This window comes from Pterocles gutturalis, unplaced genomic scaffold (genome assembly GCF_000699245.1).
Source record: "Pterocles gutturalis isolate BGI_N339 unplaced genomic scaffold, ASM69924v1 scaffold49219, whole genome shotgun sequence".
Lineage (NCBI taxonomy): Eukaryota > Metazoa > Chordata > Aves > Pterocliformes > Pteroclidae > Pterocles > Pterocles gutturalis.
In genome coordinates this window covers 19,083-37,017 of record NW_010135069.1, presented here as the reverse complement: position 1 = coordinate 37,017, position 17,935 = coordinate 19,083, and the positions used below count along the sequence as shown (strand labels likewise).

The following is a 17,935-nucleotide window of genomic DNA, read 5'->3' as shown; positions in this document are numbered from 1 at the left end:
ACTAACCCCCAAGAATCACTGGTTCACTAGGACTGCAGGAATGGGACTTTACCACTCCGGACTAGAGATAAAGCACAGAGAAGACAAAGGACAAAACAACTACATTAGCTTAGTATATACTGCATATAGTAACACACATTGAAACTGCAATGGGACTGACAGCCAAGGACACTTACACATTGTACACATTACAGTTCTCACATCTGTTATTAGATGCCTTAACAAACAGCTGCCAAAGATGGAGTGGAAGAAGAATTTATATTTGACAGTCATTTGGAGTGTTTGACACTACACTGTGATTTCTGGCAACAAAGACAAAATAGGAGATTTCTTTTCTTTTCCTTAATGTGCAGTTTTCGGTTGTAGTTATCTATTTCAAGCTTATTAACCCATTCTTTAGTTTTAAAACTTATTGGTTTCAACACTAGAAATAAGGAAAAAACAACAAAAAATACCCAAATCAGAGAACAAAAAGAAATTTACAACCTTCCCTCTATAATATTAAATGAAAACAAAACAAAACTTGTTAAATAGTTCTTCTGTTTTTTTTTTTTTACTCCGAAGTGTTATTTGACATTGTAAAATTAGCCTCAGTTACACTGAGAAAAAAATAAAGCAAAACAATATGCACCTAAGAAACTGCTCCTCGCGTCAATTAAATTGAGTTTTTTGTTTTTAAGCGCTTTTTGAAAAAGGCTTCCTGACCCATTTAAATTTGTTGTGAGGCTATGCTTGTTAGTTTGGAGGTAAAACATTTTAAGTCCTGCAGCAAATGTTAATGAGGGCTTTTATCTTAACTAACCAAGGAGACTGCAGCACCCAACTATAAACCAGTACGGAACACATTCTTTCCAAAAAACCCAGCCCACAAGCTGCATATTGTATGAAGACATTACAGATTAATAAATGATAGCACCATGGTTTTAGAAATTAAGTTAAAGTTTCAGTAATTAACATTTAGTCCAACTTTTTAACATTCTAGTCACAGGCCAGAAATTAACTTTTTAAGAACCCAAATTATTTTATGTGCAAGTAAGAAAATCTTAACCATAAAAAGAGAATTAAACTCTGCATAAAATTCTAAAATACTATCCCCTATTTTTAAAGGAATTAGGAACAAAAACCCCTTTTCATTTGACTTAGTCAAACAGGGCACATTGTTTATGCTTGTCTCTTTTAATCTTGATCATATCAAGATCATTTTGAAGTAAAACCAATGGTTGTCACTTTAAAATCTCTTTACCACAACACTGAGTATTCCATGGCAGAGGCATACACATATTAAAGGCATCTTAATAAAGATGCAAAGGAAAAAACACACATCTTAGAAGAAGACAAAATGGCAGGCAACTGGTACTTCAACTCTCTGAGGGCAAAAATAAAAAAATATCTTTACATTAAAGAATAAGTCAAGTTAAAGAGAAAGGGAATGAAATGGGGACCATCATATTGAGAGAATAAGCTGACCTGCTCAAATTCAAAGTGCTAGAATTAAAGGTCTAAATTAAAACATAGTCTATGCCTCAGAGTATAACACTGAACACAGTATGTGGTCATATTTCAATCCTCTTTCCGTTCCAGAGTCTGTGTAGTGTGAATGCCATTGCTGTACACAGGAAATGGAAGAGTGGAAAAAAGTCCTTCGGCAGTTGTGAACACGTTCCCTGCAGGCATTTGGGTCAGACTGGCCCCGCTCACAGCACTTCCAAACGGTCCCGACATATTGAGTCGGTGAACGTGGTGATAGAGCATTTCCATCGGTGTTTTAGGATCCAGACCAAAGCTGGGGCTGTTAACGTCAACAAAGTTAACAGCATGGGTGTTGGGGAGGAGGTTGCCCTGCATGGCTAAAGTAACTTCAGCTGGAGCATACCGAATAGTGCCAGTGGTGTAGACCCTCTGAGCAGCAGTGCTGGTCGCAGCAAGGGTTCCTGTTACCCTGTGAACCAAAGGAAGCACCACATTGCCTGCTTGTAACCTCTGAAGGGCTTCCAGATCCCCAGTGTACAACAAAGAGTTGGAAGTTGTGGGACCTCCTGGATGTTTGTCCCGTGGAGATGCTGAAAGTGGGGGTGACAAAGGGTCAGAGGACACAGGAGCCAAGGCTGAGTTGGATGAGGTGCTGAACTGAGTTTTACGGCTGGCAGTATTTTCAGCCCCTGGTGGGGTGAGAACGGAGTCTGGAATGGAGACATGTAAACTACTGCTGGCTTGGGGGGAAGGGAAGTGCTCAGAGCTGGGGGGCTTGGTCATACTGTAGGGTGATTCATTCCTTGAGATTTCCCTGTTGGGTGGGTAATTCCAAATACTGCTATCATTATCAAAATTGATAGGTTCTGAGATTTCTGTTTTAATTTTGAGCACTGAGGCACTGTTTGGCGATGAGAGCAGCTGGGGTTGGTCCACCAAAGCTGAGTCAAGTCCATTTGGACTTGAGGTGCTTGACAGCCTTCTCCGAGTCATGCTGCCTCCCTTTTGCTTTTTTCTCCTCTTCTTCCTCTTTTGATGTTTGCTGGAAGACTGGGCATTTACTTCCCCTGCACTGTCTGAGTCCTTGGCACTGTCCGAGGTCAGCGACTCACAGTTCTGCAAACGCAAGTCTGACTCACTCTCAACATAGCGCTCCACCTTGATCTGCATAGAGCCAAGAGTGCCAAAACTGTCCTCAGGGGCCTTTTGATTCTCGAAGTCAGAGTTTTCAAAGCTGTCATCACTGTCCCTGCTGTCCTGGTTGCTGGAGCTGTTCCCATCATCATTACAGTTCATTTCATTATCTGACTGATTTCCTGACTTTTTCCTGTCAGATTCAGGGTCTTCACTGTTTTCTGACTGGTTTCCTTTCTCATCTGACTTTGAGTTCTCATTGTCCTCTGGAACAAAAGGAAAGTGAAATAAACCATTAACAACAGGAACATAATATTATAACCCCAGTCCAGATTCTGCCTACTAATGAGATTTGATTGCTGTAAAACTTTCTGGCAAAAGGTGTTATCTTCTGCAGAGCCACAGTTTTTTGCAATGTTGTGTTGGGAGAGTTTTGGTCACCATGAATCTCTCTGACTCAGGATTGCTATATGGCCTGCACCTTGATTGAGGGGGGCCTTTTCATCATTTTGACAACTGTGAGCACAACGGCATTGTAGCCGTGTCATCCAAAGAGGAGTCAGTGAACAATCCCATTATGATCGTTATGTTCTGGTCATTGTTCTTATGTTCTGGTGATTGTTCTTTCACATGCGTGTTCTCCTGCAGTGGGCAGGCATCCAGGTGTAGCACTATTAACTAATGAAGATTCTAGTCCTCTCATCTAATTTTCTTCTCACCATTGCCACTTTCAAAGTGGCATACCGTCTCTAACTTCAATGGAATTACTGCTAATATCCTCCCGTGTGAGAGGAGAAGCAGGTCATATGTGTATAAATCTGAATGAATAAACCAGTTATAACAATTTTGTTACATTGCTAGACTGCCTTCTCATATTCCCCTGAAGGGCAACACATTAAAAAAAAAAAAACAAAACACAGAAAAAAAAATTCAGGGAGTGAATTAAATTCTTGATTGATCAAAATCATCTAAGGGCCATTGAAAATAGCCCAGCTACAGCACTGAGAAGCTGTCACTCTTCTTGCCTGAATTAATTTCGTTGTGTTTTAGATTTTTACCTAATTCTAATACAGATGAGATAAACACTCTAGCCCACTGGACTCAGACAGCCAAAGCAGCTTTGAGAATGAATACTCTCCATTATCATACTGTGATTGAAAGGGTCATGAAAGGCTTCAGGAGACCCTGTCTTTCACAGACCAGCCAGAAATCTTTTGTTGGGAAATAAAAGATGTTTTTTCACTCATCAGAGCCAAGTACTACCCTTTTCAATATACTCATTTTAGGTGGAGAGGGGAAGGGCCAGCTTTCCTCTAAAGACTGGTTACCCCTGGAGCCATGTCAATACCAAACAGTTTCCCAGAAGTGCTGGAGAAGGTGGGCTTGACAGGAATGCTGCCTGAGGATTCAGGGCAATGAACTTCACAAGTCACTTAGCAGGACATTTGCTTGAGCCATCAGCAGCAGAGACCTCCCCTTTTGAAAAATAAAACCCACAGAAGTGAAGTAACAGCCACAAACCCCTAGATCTCTTCCTGCTTTTTGTTCCATCTAGGGCTAAATTTGTCCTACAATTTTTTTTTCTTATTTTGAAGATGCTTTCTTTTGAGGACAGGGTTTCTAGCTGCTCAAGAGTGGGTTTAGGGTAAGGTAGGCTAAAGCTGCACAAAATTTGCCTGGGATTTTATCAGAGATTGAACCGAACTTGTCGGTTTCTTCCAAGATGCTGTTCTGATTTCACGTCCTTTGGCATTTCCATTTAATTCTTTTGTAAGAAACACCCTCCTGCCTCTGCTGTCTTCCAAGTCTCCCACACACCTCTTTCTGAGCCGTACACATCTGTGCACCTTTGAAGAATACTCTCTTTTCTCACCTGGAGAAACCTAGAGTGTGCATGAGAAATGCAAACTGTTCTCCACACATGTGTTACTAAGCTATTTAGGAACAAGACAGCATAAAGGAAGCACTGGGAATGGGTGAAGAGATTCCCAATGATGGTAGGCAACAAGTGTGCATGTGTGCCTAATGTTGACTTAAACCATCAAACCAAGCTGTCAAAGGAGAACAAATAAAGGCAAAAGATGAAAGAGAATAGCCATATCATATAACACTAAGGCTTGATCCTCTTGTTGCATTTGGTTGATTTCTGTTACTATGATCCATTTTCTCCAGATTTTTTTTGGTTGTTATCACAGACACGAGAGAAAAATCAGATAGATATCTCACATACTACAGCAAAGTGACATCCTTAGTTCTTGGGCCACAGGAAACCATGCTTCTTTCAAAGCCAGATGATCTGTACCTGTACCTAGGTAACCACTTTTAGAACTGATGGGGAATGTGTGAACCATCTGTGCACTGGACCATTGGTAGGACTAATACACACATTGAGTTTGACAAGTACATTTAGCTTTTAAAAAAAAGCTGAAGTCCCATACTTAAAGACCTTAGAAACAAGTGTTTGAACCCATACCTTCTAATAAAATATAATTCTTTTAACCCAAGAAAACCCTCAAATTTTGCAATCTTCACTGCCCCCCAGTGAGACTCCTCAAAAATGTATTTACACAGGAAAAAGGGTCATAAAGATTTACAGTAGAGATTTATCTACAGAACGTATGCCTAATCTGGAAAGATAAGAACTAGAATTATATTCAACAGTTATAAGTCCAGGTCGTCTGCACAAGGCACAGTACTTGTTCATGAAGCTTAGCTTGGAAATCAAATATTTAGTTCAGTGCAATGTAGGCAAGGATGCATTCACAAAGTGAAGAGAAACATTGAGGAAATGGAGATACTGTGGAAATGCTGAGGTCATTGAAAGATTTTACTAGTGTTTTTCAATTTAATTTTAAAGGATTTATTTTCTTGTTATAATTGACCAATCTTTGAGAAGCAAACACAACTGGAAAGCAAGCCATGTGGCTCTCATGATATGAACCTTTTGTGGGTGTAAAGGCATACCATGTGTGTTACCTGAGTTGTCCTTTGAATCAGATTCCGAGTCGGAGGTCTCTGAGGATTCTGAGGTTTTCTCTGGCAGATGAGGAAGTTGTGCAATATCCATTGGAGTGTCCTTGTACTCCGGGTTACTGAAGAGGAGACAGCAAATACAAACACAATTGGATTATTTACAGTTCCATGGTTTTTCCCTCTTTTCATATCAAAGTTCAGGAACAAAGAACATAAATAGCAAGAATAGCAGAGCAAACACAGAAACATACATTTTCAGTTTCTCAGAGCTTCACAGCAGAGATTTTATGAAGGTTTATTTTGATACTGCTGTCAAATACTTATATTGACCAGGTACTAAAACTCATTTGATTCTAGTGAAGTTTTAGAGCTATCAAAGCATTCTTACTGAAGTGGGACGCCATGGCTTGTATGATATCTAACAGTAAAGCTACACTGTGTAATCATCCAGCAACAAAATACCTCGATTTTGATCCCATTACTGTGCCTGGAAGGACGTAAAGGGTGTTTTAACTTTTCCAATCTGTTTCTATCCCACTGGCAATGTCTATTAGAGTTATCTCTGTAACAATGTTCTCTATCAGCTTTGCCAGAGCCCTTTCAATACTTGTTTTTCTCAACATTCCTGTTTTCCACACTTTAATCAAGCAGACCATACATAAAGTTAGTAAGAAGGTGCTCAGATAGGGCTAGAGAAAATGACCACTGCTCAAAAGAATTTGGCAAAAAAATAGTTTAAAAAGGTTATCTAATTTTTAAACACTGCACACACGTGTCCACATCACGAAGAAACCAAAAAAACTCCACTCTAACTATATGACAGATGCACATGTGCATGTTAAGATGCATATGTTAGGGATAAAGAACTGTCAACACACCCATTATAATCATATCTTCATCTGCTCATGTGGTGCTCACCTGTGACTTGTTAGTAATGAACATGACTGCAATGTAAAAAAGCTACGCTACCAGAGAAAAAAACCCCAACAACCCAACCCTATTCTTCTTCTTGGTTTGTACCTTTAAAAAATTTGATCCTTTCCCAAATCCATGCAAAAGCAGGGTAACAGAAGCAGCTAGACATAAGTGGCATAGGAATGTTGAAAATAAATAAAGTCTTTAATAATTTTTCAATAGGTGAGCATTTCTATGCAGTTCAAATTCCAGCCCGATGACAGAGCAAAAAATCTGCAGTCCTGCATAGATCAATATGAGGGAGCACTGGAGGTGACTGACACACTATCCCAATGACAGTGTGCCCATATTCAGCCTATTACAGTGTACTGTGAAAATTCAGAGTTCACATAGTTCACACTGAAATGCCATTCTTATGATTGTCTTCTTTATGGTTTTGTCCTGACAAAGTGACTTTATTCTGTTTCATCCCAGGGCAGTCCTCAAATTTGCTCCCTTCAAGCAAAAGATGTTTGAGGACTTTCACACTGTGAACAACAAGTTGCTAGAACAAGAATGGCATTAATTCTCCCTGTCACTAGAATTAGTCTATCCTTTTACAGACAGCTGAATCATACTTTCTAATGCATAGAAACCTATACAGATCAATACCTGTTAAGAGTAGACCTAATTTTGCCTTGATCTGTCATTAAAATATTATTTTGACATTTGTATCTTTTGTGGATTCCAGTACTAGAAGAAATCTAAATTAAAAATACTGATTCAGTGGAGAAGTTAATCTTTCTCTAGCAGACCGGTGAAGGGAATGCAGTAGAACTCCCAAACTCTGGGAGGACACTTAGGGAAGACCACACTGCTTTTCTTTTTTTTCTTAAGTATATTCTGTTCCTACAGAAAAAAAATTTTGTGGGATGTTTGTGGGCTAGGTTCACCTATTGGCTGGAAAGCAGCAGTGGGGACTGAGGCAACTGTTCATAATTCTTATTTTTTCCAGCTATAATACGAGCACATTTCTGGGCATATTGAAGCCCTGTTAGGGCTGGAGCAGTGAAGATTTACTTCCAGTTCAGAACTGGCAGGCTTCAGCTGACCTCTTGAAATGCTGCATTCTGCCTCACTCTTGCAAAAAAAGATTAAAAAGTAGCAGATTAAGGATATATTCAGAAATGCCCATGCTCAATCATAGCAGCACAGAAACATGCAAACCCCAATGAATACTCCACTGCCATGGAAGGTTTCCCACAGTATCCCTCAATGCTCTCCTGCCAAAGGTTGCTTCCTTCTCTTCCCCTAAAGGGGAATCAAAAGTATCTCAACATGTAAGCATAGCCAGGCACAGTCTCTTCAAGGCTTGCTGGACTTGGCATAATAAGTCAGTCTAACCCCTAGACATCACTTTGAACTCTCATGGCATCAAAGGGAATGTAACAAACCATGACAAGCAACTTAAAAGGAGAACAGGCCAGAAAATGACAATTGCATTTCATGACAATCTCAAGGTTTCAAATTTTATTTGTTTGTTTGTTCTGCTCTGGAATGAAACAGAAAATCCCCCAATGTTGTTGAACATTTTCACAAAACAGAATGTGTTGAAAGGTATTTTCGGATGCGAAAGGTCAGGTTTATAATTCACTGTCTCTCAGTGACTCCTCGTCTTCCCTTGAGCTCAGAAACCAGTACTTTAAAGATACTTGGGCTTTGGTAAAACAGAATTTCTCAGGGAACAGCCTTTCATTCAAGATATTACTACTATTTCTGTTTAAAATAGTTCTAATAGTTTAAAATAGTTTTAATTGCTACTTTAATTTTAAAATCCTATTTTACATTTTTCAGTGTGAACACTGCCTGATGGTTACAGGAGCAACATATTATTTAAAGGCTTTTCTCCCGAGAAAATTTCTCTCTCTGGAGTGAACTGGCAAACACCTTTCAGAGAGACCTTTTTGTAGCACTCCCGAAGTTTACTTCTATGCATTTTCAATAACCGAATAAACCAGTGCTCAACACTTCACACCAGATTTTATAACACAACTACTGAAATTTGGTGTGGATCATTTTTATCTTTGAGCTCAGGCTGAGCAGATTTCAGGGCAGTGGAGGCATGCAATAAAATGGTGGAAGGTTTATCTGAAGACTAAGGCAGCATAATAATTCAAGAATATTCCAGTGTACTGAGATGTGACAGATGTCTCAATAAATATAATGAAATGGCACTTTTTTTGAGGTGGACCTTATGAAAAGTTCTTTTCCTTAACTTTCTCTAGTAGGCAATTGTTTCTTCCCTAAAACTCTCACCAACAGACAAGCAACAGAGACAGCAGTTCAAGTGAGAGAAGTGACTGGAAGACCTACCTAAGAAGGTAATTGACCCAGATGATATTCTTCTCACTTGCATTCTTGGCATTGACAGCTATGGTTGCACTAGACTGTATCCAGATATAACCTCCGTTCTTCTGCATCCAGCGGTAATACTTTGTTACGCATTGACCCTTATTCAGCACTGGCAAAAAATATAAACAAAACAGAAGGAAGATATAGTGCATGTTAGAACTGTGGCAAAATTATCTTTATTGTACAACATGCCACAAGTATGAGCAGAAGTTACTTGGCTTCCTTTAGCTTTAAAGCAGCATGCCAGGGAGATGACAAACAGGATCTGAAGTTCAGTATAACAAGCTGTATGTTTTACAAGTTTATAAAGTATGATTTTAATTTGCTTTTGGAAACTCTAGTGGAAGAAGAAAAGTAAAAAGAACTACAAATCTCTTTGGTTCACAGAATACTTATTGCTGTGTGGACATTTTCAATGTGCTCAATGTCAAAGTGTAAAAAAAGAGAAGGGAAAAAAAGAGGGAAATTTAGATGTGATTTATTCATTGCTCCTAGGTAGACCTCTTTGAGATTCTGGATATTTGAAAGGTTTGGGAAGATACTCTACCCCTGCTGCTTTGATCATTTCTCCTTATTGCGGGTGATATCAACCACTGAACTCATACATCTCTTTCTTTGATCTTGTCAAACAGAATTTACAGTTCTCAGATGAACCAAATCTCCACTGGTCAGTGGGGGAAAGTCTTGGGAGAATTTACTTTCTATCAGAGCAAAGTAAATCCACCAACAGACTGAGAAAGAGGCCTAAAGGAGGCACAGAGTGGCTTGGTTACAGCCAAAGAGTAACAGCTCTCTCCAATGTTTGAAATAGGCTAGGAAACAGACAAACAAGTAAAAGCAATCAGTAATGTGAAATGGTGTTATTAAATGCTCACAAAAAAGAAGGCTTAAAAATACAGATGTTTAAAGTAATACTTCAGCCAAAACATTACCAAGTTGAAACGGATTTGGCTTGTATCTGATGCTTCAGTGTCAGGAGAAGGGGATGAAATGCAAATCTGTCAGTGGAAGGGAGCAGTACGGTTTTAAAGAAAACCTAAAGTATACAAAATCTGGGTACTATTGTTACTGGAGCACTTTCTCTCCTCTGCATTTCTCACTAATCCTACAAAGCTTCGTAAGCTTCGTGCACTAGAGGGCAGTGTGCATTCATATACACCTTCTGCTTTTGTCATGTCCTTGTCTCCGTCTGCTAAAATGAAAAACCTCTAACTGCTGTAATAAATTTGGCTAAATTAGCTGCTAAATGGTTATCTCAAGTAATATGTATTTGCATTAATCATCTTGCTCTAAACCAGAACAAGCCAGAGTCCTAAAGACGTAGTAAATTCATATTGTCCATTTAATTACGGCTAATAAGTGCTTCATATACAATAGTTTCATGAAGTACATTTTGATTTTTTTTTGTAGAGGGAAAAGAAAAAAGTCACTTTGGAAAAGAATAAGTATTTAAGGCAGTTAAAGTTTCTACCATAAATGTGACAAATGACACTTCGGAGCTTTCAAGTTAACCAAATGTCTATACCCCTAATTATACATCGGAATGTATCTATATCTAAATCTGTGTACAGCAGATACCTACAGAAAAAGATATTTACAAAGGCAGCCATACAAACACAGATGCTTTCTTACCTTGGAGGGATCCCCCAATCCCCACTCCAATTTTGCAACTACTGAATCAAAAAATGCATGGAAAAAAAGTGCAATGTAATGTGAATGTAAAGTTCAAGTTAGGTTCAGCTGTAATATGAACAAATATTTATGATCTGGGTCCTGTTGTTTTTCAGTAACCTCTAGTTAACTTAGGTTTGTTTCTAGCAGAGATCCATAAGTTTCCCTAAATTTTTACTTTTGTATTCCAAGCTCTAAATGTTCTGCTATGATAATGACTGGCTTCAAAACCTCATTAGACAGCAGAATAAAGATAAAATACGAACAACTGCATTTCTGTCGAACCAATGTTGTATGTCACTTTAGAAAACAATCTCACATAAATTAGCCTAACTTTATCAGTTATGAAGAATAAGGGAAGAAAAGTACTGCTGTAAGTTTTGATTATGGCAAACTTTTCCATTTCAGTAAAATAGGACATTCAAAATACTCTGCTTACAGCTGACAGTAAAACTGATATGTCCGGAAATCTGGAGTGATATTGGCTCCTTCATGGAAACCTGAACACCCACAGGTTTGTTCAGAAACTAGCAAAATCTATCTGCACTTAAATCTACTAATTATACTGTTGCCTTCTTTATAACAGTTTTTATCTGAGGAGCTTATCATGCTATACAAACACCAAAGGATGAATCCTCACAACTGCCCACATACACATTTGAAAGTGAAGGTAGCAGATGAGTCCCTAGCCTGTGACTGAAGAGCACACTGCTCTTTCAGTCCATTTCATCCTAGACAAGTCCTTCTTCCTTCAGTACCTTTCATATTGGTTGTTGCAACACTGGAAAAGTCTATGTCATGAGCTGAACAGAGCATTCATTTCAGAACTATGGAAAAAAGGGGGAAATTAAAAACTTGTAAGTTATTTCTGAAGGAAAACGGTGCTTGCTTTTTCAAGAAAAATATTTCAGTGCATCAGAGTCACATACAAACCATCTACAGTCAGAGCTCAGGATCACAAATAACTATACATCCAAAGAATATTTTAAATACTGTATTGAAAATGAGCTTTCCATGAAGTTCATCTAGCTGCAAATTCCCACTCTCTATTTGGCCAGCTCAGATATATTATACACAGGATTTTCCTTCCTGCATCCGTCTAAAGCACATTTCATATGAGAGATTTGTGGACCATGCTCTGAAGGGAATCCCACGATTCAATATAAAAATTCTCTCTGTAAAGAGATTCTCCAGTAGACCAGCTGTGCTGTACTGCTAAATCTGGTTCTTACATCCTTTGAGAGTGCATTAGACACCCCCAAGCCAGTTCTGAAATCTCATACTATAGCCTGGGAAGAAATTCCTCAATGTGATGAAAGAGAAAGAATGAAAAAAAATTGAAATGTTTTCTAATTTACTGTATTTTTTAACTGTTGGCATTGCCAAGCTGAAACTTAGAAATTAGATGAGAATTTTGAGAAAATAAGCAACTAGAAGGAAATATCAGGAAAGGAAATCCATCTGGTTTATTGATAACCTAGTATTACTGAGCAAAGTCCAGTTTCATTTTGAGGATCTTCAGTCTGCAGGTACAGGGAGTCCATTAGTAAAGTTACTGATTTTGAGAAGAAATTAAAATAAAGAATTAGTCTACCCTTAGCACCCTTATTTTTGTACACTGAGAAATGCAAAATTTTTAAATTTCTGTTTGTACAATACATGAAGTACACAGTCTGGCAGGCAATGCAGTATGGGGGAAACTAAGACTTGTGACCACATCGGCGGGATGGCTTGTGTGACTGAAGTTACATGACATTGCAGGATTGGGTGTATCAGTCCATTTGTAAGAATAGCAGGGGAGGTGACTTCTCTTACAGGCTTAGTTTCTTCTGCTAACCAATGCACAAGTCTCCAAAATGTTAATGGGAGATACACATTTGAACGAAAGAGGAAAAAAAAAGGCCTTGTTGCTAAGCCATATTGTGTGGAAGTACAGAGAACTCTTTCTAACACTGGATTTCAGCTTAATAGTCGTCAGGAACAATCTTTACAGTTAGTCTGACTGTGAATAGGAGAATGAAACAAATCTTAAATATTAGGAGTAGGATGACAAATACAGTTATATATATACACACATATATATAAACCCTTTAATCAAAGGGAACACTTGAGGGTTAATATTTTAAACTGGTGATCTTTACATTAGCTGCACAGATATATTCCCTAAAATGGTGGATGCTAAACTTGACTAAAGTTTGCTGAAATGTTACGTAGTTACTCAATTTTAATTCAGTGGTTAGCATGCAAGAAATGCACAGTATACCATACTAAGAACTAAAAAAAAAAAAAAATCTCACTTATTTGTTGAAATATGAATATATTGCTATGTACACAGTTCCCAACAGAGGGATTTCAGTTTTCCTTGGTAGCTTTGTGCACAGCAATATTCTTGTAGCAGTGTAGTGAAGGAGGGGGGAGAAGAAGAAGAAGAAACAGTCAGTGTTCTTTGCAGAAACCTATTTCTGTTAGAAAATAAAAATAAATGAGTACAAGTTTGTCTTCAGAAATATGTTTACAAAAAGAAAAAGAACATAGTTTCTTCCGGTAAGGCTGTTCTGAGAAATCAAAGCCAAAGCTTCTAAATAGTGAGTTGTGTTTTAAAAGAAGGAAGTAGCTTAATTCAGTTTGAAGAGGAGATGAAGAAATTGTGTATCAAAAGCAGTCTTTTAGCAAAGTGTCTTACAAAGGGACATTTTACCCATGTGCATATGCATTTAAAAGCTACACTATATTGTGTATTCAGGTAAGTATTGAGTAAATAGGAAATGATGAGATCATCTTACATATTCACACAGCTTCACAAAGAGGCTTTTATAATTGGTAAAAATATTGAGGTTACATCTGCTGTGCTATTTACCCTTCCCCTTGAAATACCTTTATCAATGACTGGATGGTATTGATACTGAATTCCTCTTGTGATAAACTTATAAGAATATTTTAAATTTACTGCATAAGGACAAAAAAGCCATACTTAATACCATAGTTGGATACTTAGCTGCAGCCACAAGTACTCTTTCTACATTCACAAAACTGGCAGACGAAACATGAAAAGGAATACTGACTCTTTAATCTCCACTTCTCCACCTAAGGCCCAAGGCAAGCTGACAGGGTAACTTCATTCTGGAAACAGAGGGGGTTTTATTTTTTTAATTCTGGATTACTTTTTCTTCTGCTTTTGAAAACTGTGGGCTATAGGGGAATGAACCTGGCATAGACTTAAAACAAGAACAAGTTTCTTTATCTGAAAAGTTACAGTCCTTGATGCTTACAGGAAGGTCATTTTCAAAACCCACAGGAAAAATAGCATCACAGCCAGAAACAGTGCATTAAGTGCCTTATTTGCTTGTAACAGAGACAGTTTTTCATTTACAACAGCTCTGAGGATCAAGTGAGCCTTTGATGTTGTAAGGACTTCTCTATAGATTTTGCAATTAGTGAGTTAGATGTTTTAAATAGTAGGTATCCACAAATTGCATTTTAGCAATGAAAAAAAAGTACTGAGCCATATTTAGCAATGTTAAATGATGTTTGTTACTTAAACAGAATTATGAGCAAGATGATAGGAGACCTGTAGACATTCTGTGAACAAACGTGTGCCATCTATATAACATCTCTTGGATTTCTGACATAGGGTGGGGTGAGGAGGAGGGGATGTAAACCAGAACAGTGTACAAATGCATTCTTTACCCACTGGGCCAAAAGTGTGGCCTCCACAGCAGATTGCTTGGGGAAGAATGCCACTTTCCCATCACTTAAGTCCCCATGCGTCACTTTGCTCTAACTCCCCTCATTGCAGAGAGTTGCTTACCAGCCCTGTGTGACTCACCGTATCTACACAGAGTTCTCTTAAGCAAAATAGAAAAATGATAATTGTTTAGAAAAATATTGGTTCTGTGACACTTTAGATAGGCGCGTTTTACTCATGCCACATGTCAGGAGAAAGCCCTGAGTGATGGACAGAGAACATCTTTTTTAGGTTTGTGTAGAATGCAGTGTGTTGTGTCAATAATACTGACCAAGACCTTGGCTGCTATCATGATATGAATGTTAGACAGTAATAACTGTGGACCTCTAAACATAAATTCATCTTTTCCAAAGTCAAATAGGAAGTAGCAGTTCACATTCATGAAAGAAAACTGTACCCCACTGTTACTCAAACACCCCAACCCAACTTCTTCATTCACCTGCGATATTTCTTTTAAGCATATACCGTCACTCTGAAAATGCTAAGTGTGGCCATTGATCTGTTGCTTACTTATCCAATATGGAATATTGTTTAATCTTCCAGTGTAGGGATGTTATATACTTTAATACCTGACAAATTAGGCAAAAGTAAGGACCAACAACTTTACAGGGAAAAAAAAAAAGCCTTAATCAACCTTTTAGAAAAAAAGTAAAGCTTTAGAATCTTTAAAAACTATGCAATATTTTCTTCTGCCACACTTTACAGAAAAGCAGATGTTAAAAGCAGTCTGAGTCAAACTGTTACAAAAATGTGGATTCACATTAGGATCGAAGTTTGTAGCTCAAGGTCTCACTTGCAAAATACACTAAGAAAAGTCTGTCATACCACATGTCCAGACAGGGAAGAAAAGTAACTCTAAATAGTGAAAACAGTTTGGGAAAACATTCATGGGTTTTGTTTCCTGTCCTAATCCCAGGACAGTGGTACTCCATCCTTCTGAAAATTCGTAGCTGTTGCTAGAGGTTCTGCCTTCATTTGATTCCAGATTATCTCAGATAAGGACCAGGAGGATGTTTTATTTCGAATTAACACTATGTCATCAGTTTACTTCAATTCACAGCAGCAGTACAAATTTATTAAAAACCAGCAAAAGCAGAAAAAAAAAAAGTATTTCCCAGGACTAGGTATGAATAATCACCTCCTACCTGAACAACAGAGACACTTTTCTTCCCCTCTCCCTTTCATGGTGCTTATAACATACAATTTGCCTATGGTCCATCATTTAAAACAGCAATTTAAAAATCATGCTTAACAATAACTATTAACAAGAATATATAACGTTAGGTAAGATGTTTATTTTTAACATTATGTAGACATTGATCAAATGTAATGACAGAATTATATAATCCAATGTATCACTAGATGCACTCTTCCATGGAAGCATGCATATCAGAAAACTTTTCTGTTGTTTCTATAGATAGAAATTATGTAAATAAACTAAGTTTAATTAATGATAAACTGGATTGAAAAATGAACACTAGATTTGTCTACCTAGGATTCTCTAGGTTTTCTTTTCTCTCTCGTAACTTTTCTTTTCTCTCATGAGTTGTCTGCCTCCCCTGCCATAAAGCGATTTCCTTCTGTTAATATTGAAATGGTCCTTTAGAAACTCAAGCCTGCTTTGAAAACCAACTTCAGACAGAACTTCCATTATCATTAATGAGCTATCTCTGTTCAAACTGGAGGGGAAAATGAAATCCCAGATACAAATTTTGCCCTCAGCTGCTAAAACGCAACATCAGAGGAGAAATTTGGCCCTGCTTGCTTAAGAAACTTAAATCTGTCCTCCATCTCTCCACTAATATTAACGTCCATCATATGATAACCTACGTAAGATTAATGACTTTAGAACATAACCCTTTCCATGACAAATGTACCAGCAGACTACACACAGGTGTATCTCCTACAAACAGCAAAGGAGACAGACGTTTCATAGAAGCTGATAAAAACACAGAAGCAGATTGGCAGCAATAACAATTTTCTTTTTGAATTTTATAGGTTAAAGATGGACTGCTTCAAAGGAGAGGATACTGTCCCTTTAAACTGCTTTAATTTCTGGGATAAGAGTCCCTATTTGGGTACTTGAACTGAGTTAAATGAGTGGTTTTCTCAGCCTAATCTCTAGAAGAAAGGGATCCACAGCACAGTGTCATGGTGGCATGGCACAACTGAATGTTCAAACACCCTTCTAACCACCACAAAGATTCATCACTATCTCACATTTGTCAGTAAACTACATTAAACATTTTTAAAGCAATTGTCCCTGTATACCAGATGACTTGTAAAAAAAAAAAAGAAAACAAAACTTTACACCTTTCTCCACAAGCCTTAGAAAGACAGCTTAGCTACCTTAGCACTAAGAAAAAAAAACAACACATCCCTTGTAAAATAAAAATAGATGAACTACTGAATAATTAAGCATCTTATGATCTCAGAACCAACACCTAGCCATCTGTGGACACTGGGTACAAAGGCTTCAGATGTTCAGCAAGGCATTCTCAAAAGCCCACTGAGCCAAAGTCCCAGACACCAGCCCACGTGCTTTATAAGTTATCAGACATCAAAACCAACTGGCCACATCACTCATGGATGGCAAAGCCACAAGTGATTTATGCAGGTTTTTTCAAATGAGTGCTAATAAGACCTGTATGCCACACCATCACATATCTGATACTACATTTTACTGATACTATTTTCATATCCTTCTGTCTTTGAAAACTGTCTCCCTCAGAGACACAAGGTTATCTGTCCAGACCTCTGAAATATAAAAAGAAGAGAAAAAAAACAGTAGCACTAATGTATTTCTAAAACTCTGAAAAGATCTGCTATAGTTTCTTCATACCTTCACATAGTGACATTTTAGGATGGAGCATTTCACAGCCTAGTAAACTACAAACAAAATCCTTACTCTGTCCTTGGATTTTCAACGGACCTACACGGTTTCTGACTTAGGCTACAAGGTGATGAACGCTTTTGGTCTCAGTAATCTTGGAGCGAACCTCAACAATGAACATAAAAAGATATGTGGCTGAAGTACGTTTCCCTTTCATTTTTAAAGTGGCATGCATTTACATTAGGTAGCAAAAGTCACCGCAGAAATAGCTTAGTGGACAGAGTGAAGGCGAAGCTGCTGGAGGTGCACAGTAAAACCTTTTATTCCCATGGCTTTGCAATTTATCATGTGCTTCTGTAATCTATCACAAGAATAATATCAAAGTATAAATTTGTCTTTGGAGTTGGAAATTTTGAGCACAAAGAGACTTAAAAAAAATAAAGAAAACTATTAAGGGAGTAACTGGGAAACCAGAGGTTCCCAGCAGAAGTCAGAGTTCAGCCTTCACTCTATAGGCCCTTAATGCAGTAGCTGCACTTATACAGCTGCTACTATATGCATTTTCAATGTAAAAATAGGAGAAGAGTTTAGGTATAAATTTCAACTGACTATGTGCTGTGGAAGACTTACAATGGAGAGCCTACAAACTGAAATGGGAATGTACTGATCAGTATTGTATTATATTTAATTTGAAGATGAAATAGTATCAGGAATTAAGTTAAAGGATTATTGATGCATGCTATATCTGAGGCATCTTGCAATATAACTGTATATTGCTAAGCTACAGATGGCAAAACTCTGCA

The 17,935-nt window shown here is 37.9% G+C and overlaps 1 protein-coding gene across 1 annotated transcript in view; it reads right to left on the bottom strand.

Moving 5' to 3' along the window:
* Positions 1-542: 542 nt before the first annotated feature.
* Positions 543-17,935, bottom strand: part of NPAS3 (neuronal PAS domain protein 3) — a 30,956-nt gene continuing 13,563 nt past the window's right edge. The window contains exons 3-5 of the mRNA XM_010081773.1: positions 8,845-8,992; positions 5,581-5,696; positions 543-2,870 (exon numbers count right to left, since the gene is read on the bottom strand). Coding sequence (XP_010080075.1) covers positions 1,561-2,870; positions 5,581-5,696; positions 8,845-8,992 — 1,574 coding nt within the window. The 3' untranslated portion in view covers positions 543-1,560. The remainder of the gene's footprint in view (positions 2,871-5,580; positions 5,697-8,844; positions 8,993-17,935) is intronic.